Source organism: Lupinus angustifolius, chromosome LG18 (assembly GCF_001865875.1).
Source record: "Lupinus angustifolius cultivar Tanjil chromosome LG18, LupAngTanjil_v1.0, whole genome shotgun sequence".
NCBI lineage: Eukaryota > Viridiplantae > Streptophyta > Magnoliopsida > Fabales > Fabaceae > Lupinus > Lupinus angustifolius.
Window position 1 is genome coordinate 3,093,376 of NC_032026.1, and position 19,974 is coordinate 3,113,349.

The following is a 19,974-nucleotide window of genomic DNA, read 5'->3' on the forward strand; positions in this document are numbered from 1 at the left end:
AAGTGTTTATTGAATGTGAAAGGGCATAGCCTCAATCCTAGAAACAAAGGAAATTACTCACTCATGATGTAGAAGAGAATCTCAAATTCTAAATTACAGAATTGTAATATAAAGTGTAAAGTGTTCAATCATTGAGGGAGAACCCTCATTTATCCTAATTACAAAAGATTGGGCTAAGCCCAACAAAACAAATCTAAAAAATAGGAATAGAATATATCATTCACGACTTCTTTTGGCCCTTCAATTGGTTTTTGCATAGTCTCAATATTGAATTCCATTTGCTTGCACCCAATCTCTACTCTTTTTGACTTCATTCCATCCAAACTGCACAACAGAGCCAAAAATACACGCTCAACCTGAACAAAAAGAAGTAAAAGCTAAAAACAATCCTAAAGTCTTAATTTTATCCTAAAATGCAAGCTAAATGCAATGCAAATGTAGCACAATTTCACACTCATCACTTGTGCACGTGTTAATCATATTGACATCGCTTATTTAAAAATACGTTGTTGTATAGGTAAAAGAAAATAGTTTGAGAGGTAAGTATTCAACAAAGTTTTTTCAATGAATGCGTTGTTGAATTCAACTTAATTAAAAACGCATTGTTAAAAAAGTATTGTTGTATAGGTATAACAATATCGCATTTTTAATAAAGCATTGTTGAAGACTATTATTCCTAATTCTGCACAGTTAAGCACACAACAGAAAATAAACTAATTGCATACAACTATATGAAAAAGAACAGAACAACAAACTAAATGCATACAAGAACACCAAATCACAACTATATGAACACAACTGAATTTCAACTGAAATTATATATTGAATATTAATTACACTATACTGTTACAGAAACATATATTACATACACCAAAACATATACATTACATTGTACATTAATTGAATTCCCTAAGCTACAATCTACGCAAAACTCTACTATACATACACTATACATTGATTCCCTAAACAAAACTATGTACATATTGTGACCAATGTTCTCTAATCTGGTTCACTTGGCCATCTATATATAATTTGCCAACAAACTTGATTTCATTAGTTGGTCATTGTTGAATGATCTCCTTCATGAATTTCAGCATGTAATAGCCACAATCTACCTTATTTGTTTGGCAAGGAGTCTACAATTAAAATGAAGTAAACAAATAAGTATAACCTTAATTGAAATAGGAATACACTATGCATGTAATTTTTTAAGATGATTTGTGACAATACCTTTATATGAGTCCAGTTGACTTTGTGTAGTGGTATTGTTTTTCTAGAACGATTACAACCTCTGTAAACGCTCACCGCCCTAAACAATAGAAAATGTACTTAATTACTAAACAACTAGGAAGGTGAAAGTGTAACTAACGTTTAATTGAGTAGTCCACTTACTTAGAAAAAAATTCTCTCATAGCGGTGTACTTGTTCGGATCACCATGTGCCAATGAGTCAAAGTAGTATATTTCTTCCTTGACATGATTGATGGCAACCTAAAAGTCAATGTTGCCTAACAAAAAATATTTACATGGTTAGGGATTCAATGATAATGATAGAGTGATACTTTTAAAATGGGTGATACTGGTTAAGATGGGTGGCTTTGCCTATTTATAGTGGTTAAGATGGGTGACGTTGACAGCACAAAGAGTCAAGACTTACACATTTGACGCGAACCTGATTTTTGATGAAGGCAACATACATACAAGTAAGCTTGAAGATTTTACAACAAACAATAAGCCTAAGACTCAAGGGTTACATCTATAGACTTAGGGCATTGTAAATTTTACTTGTATTAGAAGTCTTAAGATGATTGCCTTAGATCGAGTCTAGGTTTGGTAAACCTAGGTGGAGTTTCATATGAGCTTTAACATAAACAAGATTAAAATTGAGACATCACATCTAGATATCATATGATAATTAGGCTCATGCATCTACATACATAGTCTTATGCATTAAAAGTATCATATTTGAAAAACTATGTATTGCATGTTCACATATCATATAGGTAGTTTACCATGCATCAAGAAACTATTTTTAAATCAGCATAATCGATTATGTCTTATGTATAATTGATTATCAAGAATTATAGTACCTAACCAATCTGATGTTGATGGTGTATTAATCGATTAAGACACTGTATAATCGATTAAGATGTAATATAAAACCAATTTTTCACAACTCGTTAATCGATTAAGTGGATGAATAATCAATTAATGGTAGTATTAGTGTGTTTTGTATAAATGTTAGAATTTTCGCCCATGTGGCATAACATCATATCATGCATAATTTTGTATAATCTTGTATAACTAGAAGATCTTTGAATATACACTTTCATATAGATTGCATTAGAAAAGTTTAGAGAATAAGGGCATGTTGAATAGGGCTTACACATTCAAATTGTTGCATGCATCTCTAGGGCTTTTCATGCATTGCAGTCATGCTTGTGCTTCTTGATTAGTTTTGAAGTGAAAGTGAGTAAAATCAGTTTTCTAGAAATTGTGAAATCTATTTTGTGAAAACCTTTGCATATTTTTATCATATAGAATAGGTTCTTGTGCGTATTCTGCATAATGTTTTTAGAGTTGAGTTTACATTGCTATATCCGAGTATTCAGTACTCAAGAAAAATCAAAATCTGTATCAAACAAGGAAAGTGATCTCTTGGTGAGTAACATCACTTCAAGAAGTGATCTTGTTATTCTTCATGAAGACTAGGAGGTCTTGGTGCGAGCAATACCTGGATGAGGCCTAATCGCGAAAAGATAGGTGATCTTAGTAGGCAAGATAGAGAGGTTAAACCGAGGTTGTCAAGCTTCTAGATTCCAAAAAAGTAGCGTCTTAGTTTTTTCGTTTATTGGAAGTTTGTGTGTATCAAACATTTTTTAATAGTGAAGAATAATAATCTTCCGAGATCAGAACGGGAGGCTTGAATGTAGTTGGTAGTGGACCGTAAACGAACCAAGATAAAAATTTCCTCATGAACAATTTTCTTACCCTATATCGTTTACTTTTGCTTATTATATTCTTCATATTTGATTGATTCTGTGTTACATATTATAATATGTATACACATCATTCTTTTATATCTGTAATCAATTAAGTGCATAAGAATTGGTAATCGGTGACTTGTGTAGCAAGAAACCATTAAAATCACGAATATGTTAGAACTCATGACAATCGATTATCAACATGCATAACCGATTAAGTCAAGCACCAATTAATCGATTAATACCAAGCTTAATCGATTAAGTGCAGTAACTTTCCGTTTTGCGCAAAATATAGGAAAAGCAGAGAAAATGATCTGCGACACCTATTCAACCTCCTTCTAGGTGTATTCTGACATACTGATACGCAACAGACGTGACTCTAGAGAGTGCTGTTGGCATGACCGACCATTCTGACTTATCAAGGGCTGCTTTTCCAATGTCAGGTGGCTTTCGCATGATCATACTCTATACATAGTTGACTTGTAGCTTGTGGCAGGCTTGACAGTAGTATTGCACTCTACTCATGTCGTGTGGCACAAGGTATGTGGGATTTGCAGGCGGTGTAGCAGGTGGGACGTCAGGGTGGTGGCCCCAGAATTTGCCCATCATGTCCAAGCATATTCGAGGTTTGTGGTTAAGCTCCTTGTCCGGCCATGCCCGGTTCCTGGTCGAACAGGGAGCAAGATAGCTTGACTAACCTGGAATGCATGGTCACACGGGTGAACCTTCATAGCTGAGTATTAAATTTTATTTGAATGGTCGTATATCCGACCACCTCAGATGATTAGGACGTTCAGATAACCGGGACGGAACAGTTGCCCCTAGTCTAGTAGTATGATCGGTAGATGAGCTTGCTAATAGACTTTAGGTGAATTGGTAAGCTGTCGTTTAGACTTATGGGTAGTATGGCACGTGATGGGTCGTCATGGTGCCTTTTTGATTATCAGACCATTTCGCAGTAGGAAGCACTTGAGTGCAACTCGCCGATTCGTTTCTTGCCGCCTTTTGTCTTGGGTCCTGGGTCACTGTTGGATCGGACTCGAGTGTTCTCTTGAACGGGTAGGATGCATTTTGATTGGGGCCTTGGAGCCTGGCCCTGGCCCAACTTCGCCTATAAATAGAGAAGTGTTATTTCTTAATGCTCTTCACATTTGCTTTCTGAATTCTTCTGCTATTGTCTTTACTTTGTTGTCGATCAACTTTTCCTTCCTTTAGCTCCTTGAAACTTCATCTTAGGTAACTTCTTCTCCTTCCTTTATTATTTTATTTGATAATGCCGTCTTCTTCCAAGCATGGGCCTAGCTCAGGTAGCATGGAGGTCTTATCTTGACCCCCCCATATCTTCACTATCATTTCCCGACCTTGTCGGGGTATGAGGTCGGCCTTTGAGAGGACATCAAGTGGTATCACAATCCAAACCTTGGTGGTTAGTCAAAAAGAGAGAAGGGGAGAAAACGTTGATCATGGGAGAAAACGTTGATTATGGGAGAAAACATTGATCATGGCTAGAACCTAGTAGTGATTCCAATTCTGAGTCTGACATTTCATCTAGTCGCAGGTCCTTCATGGCTAGATCGTTTGCAGCAAAAATGGACCAGCTGGTCATTCCTCCCGGTATGGATAGACTTAGGGGTGGCCGACTATCCATGGGCGTATGAATCAAATGGGAGGAAAAGGTTCCCCTTCGCCAAGAATAGGAAGTTTCATTAGAAGCCCGTGAAGAGGTTTCTAACTAGTGACGAAATTTTGACTAGTCGGCAAATGTAGGCGACCGAGGAAATATTGCATTGGTTGGCCGAGGGTGTGACAATATGTTTCTAGTCCTTATAGAAAGGGGACGCGGCCTTTGAGCAACACATAGGAAGGGTAATTGGTTTGTCTTTGCGTGCCCGAGTGTTTTCCTCATTACACACTGACTACTGCTTTCTTTTTCAGCCGACAAGGGCAGCAATCTTAACTGGACCCTCCTGCTGACCAAGACACTTAGGAGGGGACGAGATTAGGCGACTGCGAGCCGTATGCCGACGAGCAAGCACGCTTGGACTTCCAAACCTCAAACGGCTCTTCTAGATTCTAGTTAGAGGTTGGATCCCCTTCTACTCATCGGGTGGCGAGTGGGGATGCTCGACCTGCTCATGTCCCTCTTCCTACCCATCCAACATTGAACTTGGCTAAAAGATCAACCTTTGAGCACTCTTCGAGTAAGGGATCTTGCTGATGTCGAGGTTATCATGGTTGGGTCTATGGGCCAGAAATCAGCCGCCAAGGGGAAGGGGTCGGTTACTCATCCTAAACGAGTAGTTTTGACCTTTTGGCATGCCCCGAAGTTGGAGGAGAAACTTCTAAGTGCTTCTATTAAGGAGCTTCTGGAAGGGGCTTCTATGATCGACCTCCTACGACAGTTGCGGGTGTCTAATCTCCTTTTAGCTTTGATGGCAAAATATTATGAAGAGGAGTGGGTCTTCTTGAGCCGATTGGAGTGTGATGTCTTGACTAATCTCCAAGAGCAGCATTTAGCCGATATGTAGAAATTGGCAGAGACTCATGTTGTGGAGCTGAAGGAGGTTGAGGCTCAAGCCTTGGCGGCCAGTGAGCAATTGTCAGAGATGTCTTATCGCCAAGAGGTTGCTCACCGAATGGCCACGAAGAACCATGAGAAACTGACTGAGATGACCACTCACTTCGAGGAGGTAGAGCTGGAGGTCTAGAGTCTGAGGGCCAAGTTGGAGGAGTCGAAGGGTCGGGAGCAAGTCATCCAAGGGAAGTTGACTGTCTTGCTGGGGAATTGACTACTTCTCAAGCTAGGGTGGGTGTGCTGCAAGAGGAGAAGGTCACTCTTACCCAAAAGAAGGGTGATGAGGATGTTGAGCTGTAAGAGATGGTCGGCCTAGCGAACGAAGCTACCCAACTATCTTAGGATAATGTCGTGAGTCAGGTTCGCCTAGCACATCCCGATGAGGATTTCTCCGGGATGAGCATCCAGGCCCTTGTCGTTAAGGGAGAATTATTTTTAGAAGAATCAAGTGGCACTATTAAGTTGTCAATTCTAGGTAAGGGGTAGATTTTAATTATGTATCCTTGTATATTTTTCCAGATAAATGAAGCCCTTTATTTTGAACTTGCTTGTCTTCATTTACTTTACGCATTGTGATAGTGTAATTATTGTTGGTAATGAATCTTTGACCAGAAATGCCCTCATTAACAGGCATGTTTCAATTAATTTTGTCACAAAAGCTAAATTGGTCGTTCTTTATGCTTCAAATAATAATTAGGAACCAAAGATATTTTGGCAGGATATGGTCCTTTTAATTGCAGCCTGACTCTACAAGTTAAGTGCGTTCTTGGTCGAAGTTGGTCGTGTGCTACTTGTTGCTTTAAAGAGAGGCTAACCCAATAATTAAATAGAACGAATTTGACCAGAATTACTAATATCATAAGTAATTGAATCTTGAATAAGGTAGTCTTGGTCGAGGTAACCCGAAAAAGTTGAACATGAACATTCTTAAGATAATAAAACAAGCCCAACTTGGAGAAGTAATAACATTGACCTTGATCGGGAGCAAAAGTAGTAGAAATAATTGGTTTTGAGTTTGAACAAGGTAATGTTAATTGGAGGGGCTGGCGATAGACAAAATTGAACTAGGACGTAGTGATGCTTTCCGTGTCAAATTTGAGTCCGACCAAGTTGACTGGCCTGAATGTGAATCTTCCCAAGGGGAACAAAGACCATGTCTTGAGGGGTATCAATGTGGATTTTTCGACCAAGGGGGACATGGTCCCCATCTTGGGATAACTAGTTGACCATCATCGACGGGGGACATGATCTGCATCTTGGGATAACTAGTTGACCATCATCGAAGGGGGACATGGTCCACACCTTGATGGGTATTAATGTTGATTTGTCGACCAAGGGGGACATGGTCCACACCTTGGGATAATTAGTTGACCGCCATCGAGGGGGACATGGTCCGCACCTTGAGGGGTATTAATTATGATTTGTCGGCTATGGGGGACATGGTCCGTACCTTGGAATAATTACTTGATCACCGTCAAAGAGGGACATGGTCCACACCTGGATGGGTATTAATGTTGATTTATCGACCAAGGGAGACATGGTCCGTACCTTAAGATAATTAGTTGACCACCGTTGAAGGGGGACATGGTCCACACCTTGAGGGGTATTAATGTTGATTCGGATTCTGGCGGCAGGATGAGATGAATAATACCTCTTTGTCATATATATATATATGTATATATATGTTTCTGTTACAAAGGGTGTCCGACCTGACAAAGGGTCGACACTACAATTAAGCATAAAAACTTGGAGATTTGTGGCATTCCATGTTCGGGGAATTTCCTTCCAATCTAGGTCTTCTAACTTGTAGGCGCCTCTGCCGATTTTTCTTATCACCCGGTAAGGGCCTTCCCAATTGGTGGACAGCTTCCCTTTAGCCCATCCAATATCCGCCCTGCGGAGGATCAAAGCTCCATTTTCGAAGATTTTGGGAATGACCGAAGAGTTATATTTTTCTGTCGTCCATCTTTTGATAGCTTCCTCCGTTATTGGGGCTCGACCTCATTTTTCCTCAATCCAATCCAGGTTGTGCCTCATCAAGGTTGGATTAGTCTCCTTATTGATGTGTAGGGCTCTCCATGTTGGTTTTCTTATTTCTACCGGAATCATGGCCTCAGTGCCATATGATAGGTTGATGGGGGAAACGCCAATTGTGGAATGTGGAGTCAATCGGTAGGCCTAGAGTACATGGTGAAGTTGGTCCGACCAATTTCCCTTTGCTTCGTCTAGCAGTTTCTTGATTCCCCTTAAGATGACCTTGTTGGCTGTCTCTGCTTGTTCGTTTGTTAGAGGATGCTCCACTGATGTGAAGTTTTGTTTGATATGTAAGCTGAAAAACAATTCTTGAAACTTCCGGTCGGCAAACTAGGTACCACTATTAGTAACTATAGTCGCTAGAATGCCGAACTGAGTAATGATATTTCTCCATGTGAATTTTTGGACGTTGGCCGACATGATGGTAGACAAGGCTTCATCCTCAATCCACTTGGTGAAATAGTCTACGACCACTATCAACAACTTCAGTTGGCCAACTGCTTGAGGAAAGGGTCCCAGAATGTCCATGCCCCATCGGCAGAATGGCCAAGGGGCCAGCATGGTGGTTAAATCTTCAGGTGGGGCTTTATGGAAATAGGCGAACCACTAGCATTCAGTACATCTCTTGGTCAGGTTTGAAGCATCTCTCTCCATTATAGGCCAATCATACCCGGACTGTAGTACTTTCTTGGCCAAGGAAGCTGCACTGAGGTGGTTCCACATCTCCTTTCATGGAATTCTTGGAGGACATATTGCACCCTATCGGGCCAAGGCATTTGAGGAGCAGAGTAGAAAAACCTCGGTGATATAAGGATCCCTGGGCCAGGGTGTACCGAGATCAACATCAGAGGAATCTTTTACGTTCTTTATTATCGGTGGGCAGACTGCCATATAGGAGTTACTTTATGGATGGACTCGTCTAATTATCTAGGATGGAAATCTGCTCGATAGCCATGATGCTGGGTTTGAGGACGGTCCCCTGAATGACGGAAAGGTTCCTCCCTGGGCTCTTCGTGCTTGCTAATTTAGATAGGATGTTTGCTCATGCATTTTGTTCCTTTGGAACATGCTAGATGGTTGATTCCTCGAACTTACCCATCAGTTCCTTCACTTTTGTTAGGTACTTACCCAATAGCATGGCTTTGGTTTGGTAAGCATCGGTTACTTATGAAACCACCAGTTGGGAATCATAGTAGATGGTAATCTTTTCAGCTCTGACCTCTCTTGCTAATTGCAAACCTCCTATGCAGGCCTCATACTCGGCCTGATTATTGGAGGTTGGGAAAGTGAAAGTTAGAGAATGCTCGATGTTCACCTCGTGACCGTTGTCCAGCAAGATCCCGACCTAGCTCCCTTTGGGGTTAGAAGATCCATCAACGAAAATCGTCTAGGTTAGTCCTGGGTTGTCCGACTACGTAATTAACTCGACCATAAAGTCTGAAAAGATTTGGATTTTACGGCCATTCAGGGCTCACACCAAATATAAAATTGTGATAGTTTGATAGACCATGCTATCATCCGACTGGCCAAATCTGGTTTGTGAAGAACTTGCTAGATGTGTTGATTTGATTGGACTATTGTTGGATGAGATTGGAAATATTGCCGCAATCGTCTAGTTATCATTAGGAGGGCATAGGCAACCTTTCATAACCGTTGGTATCTAATTTCGGTCCTTGTAGTTCCTTGTGAAGTATACCAGACTTTGACCTTCTTTAGTCTCATGGATCATAGCAGCAACCACGACCTCATCGACTACTACAAGGTAAAGTATAACACCTCACCGGGTGCTGGCTTGGTCAATATTGGCGGGCGGCCAAGTATTGTTTGAAAGTTTGGAAAGCCTTCTCACAATCCTCTGACCATTCGAATTTCTGGCACTTTTTTAGCAATTAGAACAAGGGGAAAGAGTGTTTGGCGGCTGAAGGGAGGAATCTGGATAAGGCGGCTAAACGTTTGTTTAGCAATTGGACTTCTTTTATTGAACGAGGTCTTCTCATGTTGACAACAACCTGGAACTTGGTGGGGTTTGCTTCTATTCCCCAACTGGTCAATAGAAAGCCGATGAATTCGTTGGCCTCAACACTGAATGTGCATTTCTCTGGATTGAGCCTCATGTTGTATTTACGGAGCCGCTGGAAAATGTTCTGTAGAATAGAGACATGATATTCGGTTGGAAGGCTCTTGGGGATCATGTCATCTATATATACTTCCATGTGCTGGCCAATCTGTTCCACGAAGACCTTGTTCATCATTTTTTGATATGTTGCCACAGTATTCTTCAGGCTAAGAGGCATGACCGTATAATAGTAAGTTGCTTGGTCAGTGATAAAGGAACTCTTCTCTTGGTCTGGGGGATACATCGGGATTTGGTTGTAGCCCAAGTAAGCATCCATGAAGGATAAGTATTGATAGCTCGAGGAGTTATCCACTAGGTGATTGATGTTTGGAAGAGGATATGGGTCTTTTGAGTAGACCTTATTTAGGTATGGGTAATCTACACACATCCACCATTTTCAGGAGGGCTTCTTTACTAACACCACGTTTGCCAACTAGGTGGTGTAGGTGATTTCTCAGATGAACCCGGATTGCTAGGAGTTCAGTTGTTTTTAAGCGACTTCAATTGTTCTCTCGGTTCCCATTTTTCTTCGTTTCTAGGCAACCAATTTTGCCCCTGTATTGGTCGTCAGTCGGTGGCATATTATGGAAGGGTTAATTTCAGGCATGTTAACCGCGAACAAAGCAAAAAGGTATTTGTTGTCTTTTAAACATGCTATTAGCTTGACCTTCTGATTTTTTTGAGAGGGTGTTACCGATGTATACTAGATTTGTTTCTAGTGGTCCCAATTGTAGAGAGGTCTTATCTCCTTCCGGATGTGGACGAAACTCGTCCTCATCGGCCCGAGCATCCAGTTCTACTCGGTGTACTCCTAGCATTATCTTCACCGGGGTTGGTTCCGTTCTTGTTGTCGGACTAGGATGAAGACTTAGTTGGTAGAAATTCTGGGCGTCATGTTGATCTCTGCGAACTGCATAGACCTAGAGATCGAATGAAAGAAATTTCATGCACATGTGTGGTACGGAGACTACTGCTTAAAGGCGGTTGAACATTGGACAACCCAAAATGGCGTTGTTAGCCGATTGATAATTGATGACCAGGAAATTGGTCTGGATCGTTCTACTGAGGGGTTGGTTGCCAATTGTTAGGCCAACATTCATGTAGCCCCGTGGGACTACACCTTAGTCGGTGAATCCTATTAATTGGCTATCATAAGGTTATAGGTTTCGGTTATTTGGATCCAGCTTGGTGAACAGATCGAGAAACATGACATTCGCTAAGCTTCCTTGGTTGACAAGGATTCAAACGATCTTCTTGTTGTTTATTTTAGCGGTGATGACCAAAGGATCATCGTGTCCTCGGATGATGCCTTTGTAGTCGTGATCATTAAATGAGATGGAAGGGGCATTTCGACCAGCAATTTGAGAGTAGGCTCTTCTTGCAGCCATTTGCATGACTTCCCGAGTGTACCGTTTCTGGGTCGAATTTGAAGTGTCGCTCGCAGCGAATCCTCTGGAAATGGTGTTGATGTCGATGGGCCCCTCTGCTTATGGTTGTTGGAGGTTGCCTGGTTGGTTGAACATGTTTGATTTCTGGTGGTCACCATGGTGTAGGTAAGCCATAGACAACACCAATGATCATTTGTGGATGAACGATTTGGTCAGAATGGATGTTCAGATATGAGATCTTGGGTATATGGGTTGGAACTCCTCGAGAATATGGATGGAGTTGACTTGGACACGTCGGTGGAGGTACTTGAAAAGGTTCTCCAACGATCAAGTCAGTAAGACTGTAGAGGTAATTTCCGGGAGTAATGAATGAGATATGAGAAGTAAGTAGATAATAGTAATAACAAGTGATGAAGGATTCAATGATAATGGTAGAGTGATACTTCCTATTGGGGGAGACCCCTATTTATAGTGGTTAAGATGGATGACGTGACTCTAGAGAGTGTTGTTGGCATGACTGACCATTTTGACTTATAGGGAGCTGCTTTTCCCATGTCAGACGGCTTTATCTAGGTCATATTATGTACATAGTTGACTTGTAGCTTGTGGCAGACCTAGCAGCCGTATTGCACTCTACTCTTGTTGTGTGGCATAAGGGTAGGTGTGATTTGCAGGAGGCGTGGCAGGTGGGACGTCAAGGGCCCCAGAAGTTGCCCATCATATCCAAGCATATACAAGGTCTATGGTTAAGCTCCTTGTCCGACCATGCCCGGTTCCTGGTCAGACAGGGAGCAAGGTAGCTTTACTAGCATGGAATGCATGGTCAATCGGGTGGAACTTCACGACCGACCATTAAATGCTATTTGACTGGTCGTATATGCGACCACCTCGGCTGGTTAGTACGTCCAGATAACCAGGCCAAAACACTCACTAATAACCTCCAACAAAACAAGTTCTAACAAATTGTTAGTGTAAGAATAATATCTAGTCTATAAATGTCTTGTTATGCATGGTAGTAAAATTCTATTTTCTTTTTTTGATCTGTATGTATTTTATTGCTGATGAAACTGGACCCTAAATCATAAATTTTGTTAATGATTGGGTAGACATTATTTTGGATTAATATCTTTTTAATCCATCTTTCCATACTTATATTTTAATCTTTATATTTTATTATAAATCCCTGTCTATACTACCCTGAAGTGTGTGTATATCATCTATGTCATATGTATATAATATAAATTAAAACAAGAAGATACATTGCCCCTTTTCATTAAATTAGCTCAACATTCGAAGTTGCTGTCTTTATATCTTTGTCTTGCTTATGTTTCTGGCAAATTCCCTCTCTAAAAATTAGCATAACCCAGACCAGCGTGCTCATCATGAACAATTTAAAAATTAAAAGGGTTACATTAATAAATGATCTATGAAAATTATTCAATGAGTACAAAATAATTAAATTAATATCGGTAAACCATATTTAATATTTTGGATTAGGGATGACAAAAATATCCGATCTATGGGTACCCATTAAAATATTTGCAATGAGTATCCGTAAAAATAGTTTATGAGTGAGATTGAGTATTTTATCTCGTCCCACATATACCTGCATATATATTTTAATTAAATATTTTATATATTGTATATACTTCTTATTATTATTTTAACATTATATTTTGTCTATTTTATTATTATTTTATATTACATTTTAGTGATTGAAGTATGATCATGAAATTATCACACATGTCATATTACTGAAGTAATAATTATTTTTACATATTGATTATTATAAAGTATATAAAAATATAATTAAAATTAAAAATTCGATGAGTACTCAGGAATACTCATTACCCACACAAATACCCTAAAATAGTGTGAATATGAGTATGATTATGTACTACTCGTGTTTGCTTGACTTTTTTATCATCCCTATTCTGGATATGTTAAATATACCATTTCTTAGTATAAAATTATTTTATTTTATTTTTCCTTAAACAATGTCCTACTAACCCTAGCTAAATTTTTCAAATGTAAAATACAAGGAAAAATTAGTACAAAATTGGCATCTAAAGCACATGGGTACATTCCTTACTTTTATGCTTACATTTTTGTACTTAGTGCTATTTTTAATCGAGGGAGACACATTTACTATTGATACAGAGAGAATTAATTCTCTTGCAAGAAATTCCAAAACACTGCATTATCCACATTAGAAAATATATATATATATATATATATATTTTGATAGTATACGAATTTTTTATACTATCACTTTTTTATCCATCATTTCATTTCAATTATTATTAACTTTTCAAAAAAATAATATAAATAAATAATGAATAAATTGTATATAAATCTTTTTCTTACTGTTGCAACATACTCTATCCACATTTGCTTTATCCCATATGTCATGTAGTTGTTGTACCTTAAGTTTTGGAATCCTTCTCAAAACTCATGCACAATTATTATAATCACGGATCTTTAACCTTTGTGCTTGTCCTTTTGTGGTAAGCTCATATTCTTCTCATTCCTTTCTTCGTTATATTATGGAAATATTAAAATAACCAAGTTGAGAAAAAGTTGATCAGCTTTTTGATTGAAAGATTCCATTCTTCTCTGGAACAGAGAAAATTAGTTAGCAAATAAAGAGCTATATGGTGAAAGAAACAAACGTGTTAGAGCTTTTATGGGATTTCTAGGAAACAATGATTTGGCAAAATAACCATTAGTTCATTCATTATTGTATTCCTCTGGACCAAACTGATACTCAGGACAAAAATCTCAATGCGGGTCCCATCAATAACTTTGAAATCACATGTGCACTGATGCTAATGCTACGATCTCTGTTGTTCCTATAAGGATTGAAAGTACTGCAGCTCTTCATCAATTTTACGGTAGTTAGATTTTTTTTAGGGGAAATAAGATAAGTAAATGATGTGAGAGTAATTTATAATTATATTTTATGGCATTCGAGTTTTCTCTTTCCTGTCATTCTACACTTAGCATTTGAAAAATAAATGTACACCATATACTCAGTAGATTTATTCATAAGAATAATAGCTATAATCAGTATAAAAATTTATACAAGTTGTTACATTATTTATCATTTAGTTTGATTATTTTTATTAAAAAGTATATAATGATGAAATATGAATGATAGATGATACAATATTACTATATAACACTCATACACTATCATTATATATGTATATATATCTGAGTATGAAAATCAAATTTTGTTGGTTCTATTTACAAAATCAACAAAAAAAAAAGAAATTGAAAATTTTTAAAATAAAAAATAGTATTTTTTAGATGTTAGAGGGGCGACTTTATCTCTTTAAATTTTCAAATTCTAATCAATGATGAATTAATAGCAACAGCTTGAAATTTTTTAATATAATCAATTGTGAGTTTCTCTTTTGCTTTAATATTAGAAATAAACTAATACAATGAGTTAACCGTTACAATTTTATAATAAGTTCACCTATTACACTGAGTAAAAACAGAGGAGAGGGAGAGCCACACTGAGATGCAATTCTCGGTAAGTTGAATGCTTATGCTCATAACAAAAGTCATTGAGAAGGTTCAATTATCGAGGGATACATGGTTGAAGAATTTTTAACTCAATTGTTAACTGACAAATTCGTTAATTAAATAGTTAATTATATTGATACCCTCTTAGAATTAGTGAAATTACATAAATCATTCATTACTTTTTTACACTTATACAGACATCCCTTATTTTTTATATTTTCATTACACTGCATGATAAATAAGTGTAATATTTTAAATAAAAAATGTGATAAATGCAATTAAGTTAAACAAAACATTGTATATCGTAAGAAAAAATGAGGGGTGGTTTATGTAATTTCGTTAAAACTTATGAGTGTCTGTGTAATTTACTCTTAATTAAATAACCGGATCTGGTTTTCAAAAACAAATATAAAAAATTGTCAACAAATAAGAAAATCTATAAGTTAAAGTGTTATAAAATTTATAGTTCAGATTCAAAATTTTGGCACTTATCATCCCTGCTCAAGATATTTGCATGGTAGTATGATAAATGTGATCCTTGTGTAGTTGAGGTTCAACTTTCTTTTCGAGCATTGGCAGAAAGAAAAATAGTAAAGAAATTTCTTTACATTGCAAGAATAGAAGTTCAAGCCCACTAATTTATCTTGTTAATTGAGATGAACTTGAACTGTTCATTGAGTAAATAAGACCAATTGTTGTTGGTTTTAATAGTTTGAAACTTGTTCAAGATTTATTAAAGCATTGTTATTTCTATTTTAGAGAACATAAAAACGACATTACACAAGTCAATAAAAGAAGGAGTTGGAGCAAAGCAAAGAGTTAGGTGGAGGTGTCATTGAATTGAATGGTTCAAAATTCGTGTTTTGATGGATGATGTATTCATCGAACTTATGGAGCTTTCAAAATTACCAAATATTGTTTCAAGACACTTTTTTAGCTATATCATTAATGATTACCAGTTTCATACCAAACTATGTGATACAAAACGTAAAACACAATAGTGTTGTGATACTCGTCTAAATAACTCAAAGCTTTGCAAACACTAATGATGGAAATCTGTCAACAAAACCATTAATCTATTATGGACCAGTTAGTCAAACCCTTCACTAGAATACTATGCTAACTTGAAATTTGTGTTTTTTAGGTGTGATTGGTTTGAAGTTGAAGACTATAAGTATTAATTAACATGTGTGTGCTTCAATAAAAAGATGTTACACAAATGATCTTTTTTTGTTGCCTTCTGAATTCCAACAATACTTTTACATGCAAGATCTTCTTGATTCAGATAAGAATTATGTTTTGAAGACTTTTGTGAGGGACTCTTTTGATATGAAGAGGAATCGTATTTGAATATTCATCAATCATATCATAATGGTTTAGAGCATAAGGTGTGCTTAACACTATATTATGAGAGCGTAAGGTGTGCTCAACACAATATATAATAGGGACCAAAACAAAAGACTAGCAAAACTACAAGAGACATTAATCCAAGACTAAGGATTAGTATCCCATAAAAAAATCATATAAGTGAACTTCTTTATTCCACTACAACATTTTTTATAGTAATCGCTTGAAATAGTTGCCAATATTATATCAATGGATAATGTAGAACCTCATCAGACTTAATAATTTGATCTCTAATTGGACTTGAAAACAACTTTCCTTGCGGTCTTAATTGAATGAGGAGTTAGACCGCTTTATATCGAAGAAACTCTGATCCAACTGTGTCAAACTCGATTAAACTAGAATAACCCAGAAGCTGAGCTAGATAGTTCACTTAAAATTAAAAAAAATGCGAAACACTACTCTAATGTTTATTTATACTCCGGTTGAAAGAAATCTGGAGGTATATTACTTCATATAATTATACATAATTATTAATTATATAAAATTTTATATTTATACATAATTATATATTTGTAGATAATTATTAATTATATATGAAATCATCTAGCTCGGCCAATGGTTTAACCATCTATACCCACTACATTTAATACAAGACTTCTTTCAATTGATGTCAGACTAGAGTTTTCCAACCCTAATATGTACCGCATATAACATTTGTGATGTTATATATAAAATCAACTTTTCGGACACCAAAAAAACAGTTCTTTATTTATCCTTCAATTTAAATGGTTCAATTCCACAATCCCATATATATGCACGGGACACTGTTTTCTGTGTTTGCTCAGCTGGTCCTCCTGCTAAAGCTTCACGATTGCAGAAATAGCACAGTTGGTATTTCAATCTGTATAAGTGAGGGAGAGAGAATTATAGGAGACTACTTGTAAAAAAGTGCAAGAGTAATAGTAATACACTAATCCTGCCTTGGGTAACTTACTAAATAAAATACAAACACTGATGTTCTCGCAGATTTTCTGTATAACTTAAGGACTATGTTTTAAATTAGGGTTGTGGTTCCATTACTTAAGGATTATGTTTTAAATTGATCGTGGTTCCATTTGTATTTACCATAATTATGGACAATTGTGGAAAAATTAGACTCTTACAGTCACAATTATGGTTGCAATACCTTTCAGATGACATCCAAAACTGCATAACTACAAGCGGAGGAATTCAAATTTGACAGAATGCTTCAGGAAGATTTTTACAGCACCAAACTGATAAAGGTGAACAAATTTAGTATAAACCATATACTCATAAAGCATAGAAGGAGGTGATGAAGAGAAAGAGTGCTAAAAACTACATGTTGATTATGCATGTGATGGCCCGTGAGTGAGCCAAAAGCTTAACTGCCTCAAATCCCCAATACACTTACCACCATTACATGACAAAATCACAACTCCCACGTACAAACAATTTGCTAGCCGGCTGTTTCACATGCCACCAAAATCCAACACACCCGGTACTACTTTACTCTTGAATGAAAATGACATGTGCTCTTACTTTGTGTCTCTATCTAATTAAACAAATGTTAATTAATTAACAAAAAAATCATAAAAACATAAACTAATATTTTTATGTTGTTTTGTAAAGTTTGATTGACTAAGGATATCAAGATATTTTTTTGGGACAGACACTTTTAAACCCACTCTTAGTACTCTCTCTCCCCTCTCTCTCTTCCCCCTGTGCATCTTATTCTCTTTCTTCACGAAGCAAAATCAGAAATATCTCAATAGTGGGATTAGACCCTTTTGTAGCCATGAAACAAATGTTCATATCACTTACTCCTTCTTCTGCTGCCTTTGGCTGTTTTGCTTGCATCTAAAAAAGCCTGAACCTTTCCATAAGAACGGTCTCTTTTGCCCAATTTGACTTCAAATATGTTTTTCGGGATGGGAGTTTAGTTTCTCCCTTTTTCACTCATCAGTCCCTTTTGGAAAGAACTATAATATTACCAAAAAGCTGAAGTGTCTATTTTCCTTTGATTCATGTGCAGTAACTCTTTCTCTAAAACTTCACTCCCAAATTCACATCACAATTGCTTCAAGTCAAGTCACTTTCTCTTTTATTGCTCCTTTTCTTTCTTTCTCATCAACCCATTTGTTAATTTCCTTTTATCTTAGTTTCCTTTTTCACACAATTGTCAATGATGCAATTCACACCTCCGCTTCCATCTTTGCACAAAATAACTACACCTTTTTTTTCAAACCCTACCATGAACCAAAACCAAGTACCTAGTCCTAGAACTACTCCATTCCCTACACCTAAAGCCCTAAGTAGTAGCTTTGGAGATACAAATTGCATGGAACAATTACTTGTTCATTGTGCAAACGCCATAGAAACAAACGATGTAACATTAGCACAACAAATTCTATGGGTCCTCAACAATATAGCACTCCCCGATGGTGACTCGAATCAACGATTAGCCTCCAGCTTCCTCCACGCCCTCGCGGCTCGCGCCGCGAAGAACGGAAGCTGCAAGATGCTAGAAGCAATGATGGGAGAAGAATCTCGCAGCCACCTTGCAATAGATACACACAAATTCAGTGTCATTGAATTAGCCAACTTTGTTGACCTAACACCATGGCATAGATTCGGTTTCACGGCCGCTAATGCAGCCATTATAGAAGCTTCTGAAGGGTTCTCAGTGATTCATATTGTGGACTTAAGCTTGACGCATTGCATGCAAATCCCTATGCTTATCGATGCTATTGCTAGCCGCCACGAAGTTCCACCTTTGATCAAGTTAACCGTAGCTGGTGATAACTGCAGAGACATTCCACCGGTTCTTGATCTTTCTTATGATGAATTAGGAGCTAAGTTAGTTAATTTCGCGAGCTCGAGGAACGTGATAATGGAATTCAGGGTGGTTCATTCGAGTTACACAGATGGGTTTGCATCTTTGATTGAACATTTAAAGTTGCAACACTTAGTTTATGCTTCAGAAGCTCGTGCAACAGAAGCTTTGGTTATAAATTGTCATATGATGCTTCATTATATCCCTGATGAAACCCTTATTCATTATATGAACTCAAACTCTTATGTTTATGATTATGGTTATGATTCTTCCACTTTGTCATTGAGGTCATTGTTCCTTAAAGCAGTGAGGAGTTTAGACCCAACTATTGTCGTTTTGGTTGATGAAGATGCAGATTTAACATCAAATAACTTGGTTTGTAGACTAAGGTCTGCGTTTAATTATCTATGGATACCTTATGATACTGTGGACACGTTTCTCCCAAGAGGGAGTAAACAAAGGCAATGGTATGAAGCAGGTATTTGCTGGAAGATTGAGAATGTGATAGCACATGAAGGACTTCAGAGAGTTGAGAGGGTTGAGCCAAAAAGCAAGTGGGAACAAAGAATGAAGAATGCAAATTTTCATGGTGTTACATTCAGTGAGGATTCTATTTCAGAGGTGAAAGCAATGCTTGATGAACATGCTGCTGGATGGGGATTGAAGAAGGAAGATGAACATATTTTGCTCACTTGGAAAGGGCATAATGTAGTTTTTGCATCTGTTTGGTTGCCTTCTTGAACATTTTTTCCTTTTTGTTTTCTGAATAATAAACATGTTTATATGTTTAAATTTCTTAATTACTTTTTAGTTTTTGACCTTCAGTTTCTTGGACACTTTACATTGTATTTGTTGGAGCAAATAAGTAGATGAGAAGATCTTTTTCTGTCTTTAATCGTTTGCATTATGATTCACATTAATCAATTAGAAGTAATTTTTTAAATTTATTACAAAACTTTGAGTAGTATGAAACAAAATTAAAGTAATATGTAAATTATTTTTATTGTGTGTCAAAATTAAAGTAATATGTGATCTCCATTTTGGAGCATGTAATCTCCATTTAGTGATAAGAGAATAAGAAATCTTGAGAGAGAAGGGAAGAAGATAAGGATAAATTGCCAAAATTGAAACTGAATTTTTAGT

At 37.2% G+C, this 19,974-nt stretch overlaps 1 protein-coding gene across 1 annotated transcript; it reads left to right on the forward strand.

Moving 5' to 3' along the window:
- On the forward strand, window positions 17,711-19,683 carry LOC109332425 (scarecrow-like protein 32). Its single transcript, XM_019567406.1, has one exon. The coding sequence runs from the start codon at window positions 18,181-18,183 to the stop codon at window positions 19,570-19,572; it is 1,392 nt and encodes a 463-aa protein (XP_019422951.1). The 5' UTR covers window positions 17,711-18,180; the 3' UTR covers window positions 19,573-19,683.

Excerpts from the sequence above, each read along its gene's own strand:
- LOC109332425 (XM_019567406.1), top strand. The coding sequence starts at position 18,181 with ATGATGCAATTCACACCTCCGCTTCCATCTTTGCACAAAATAACTACA.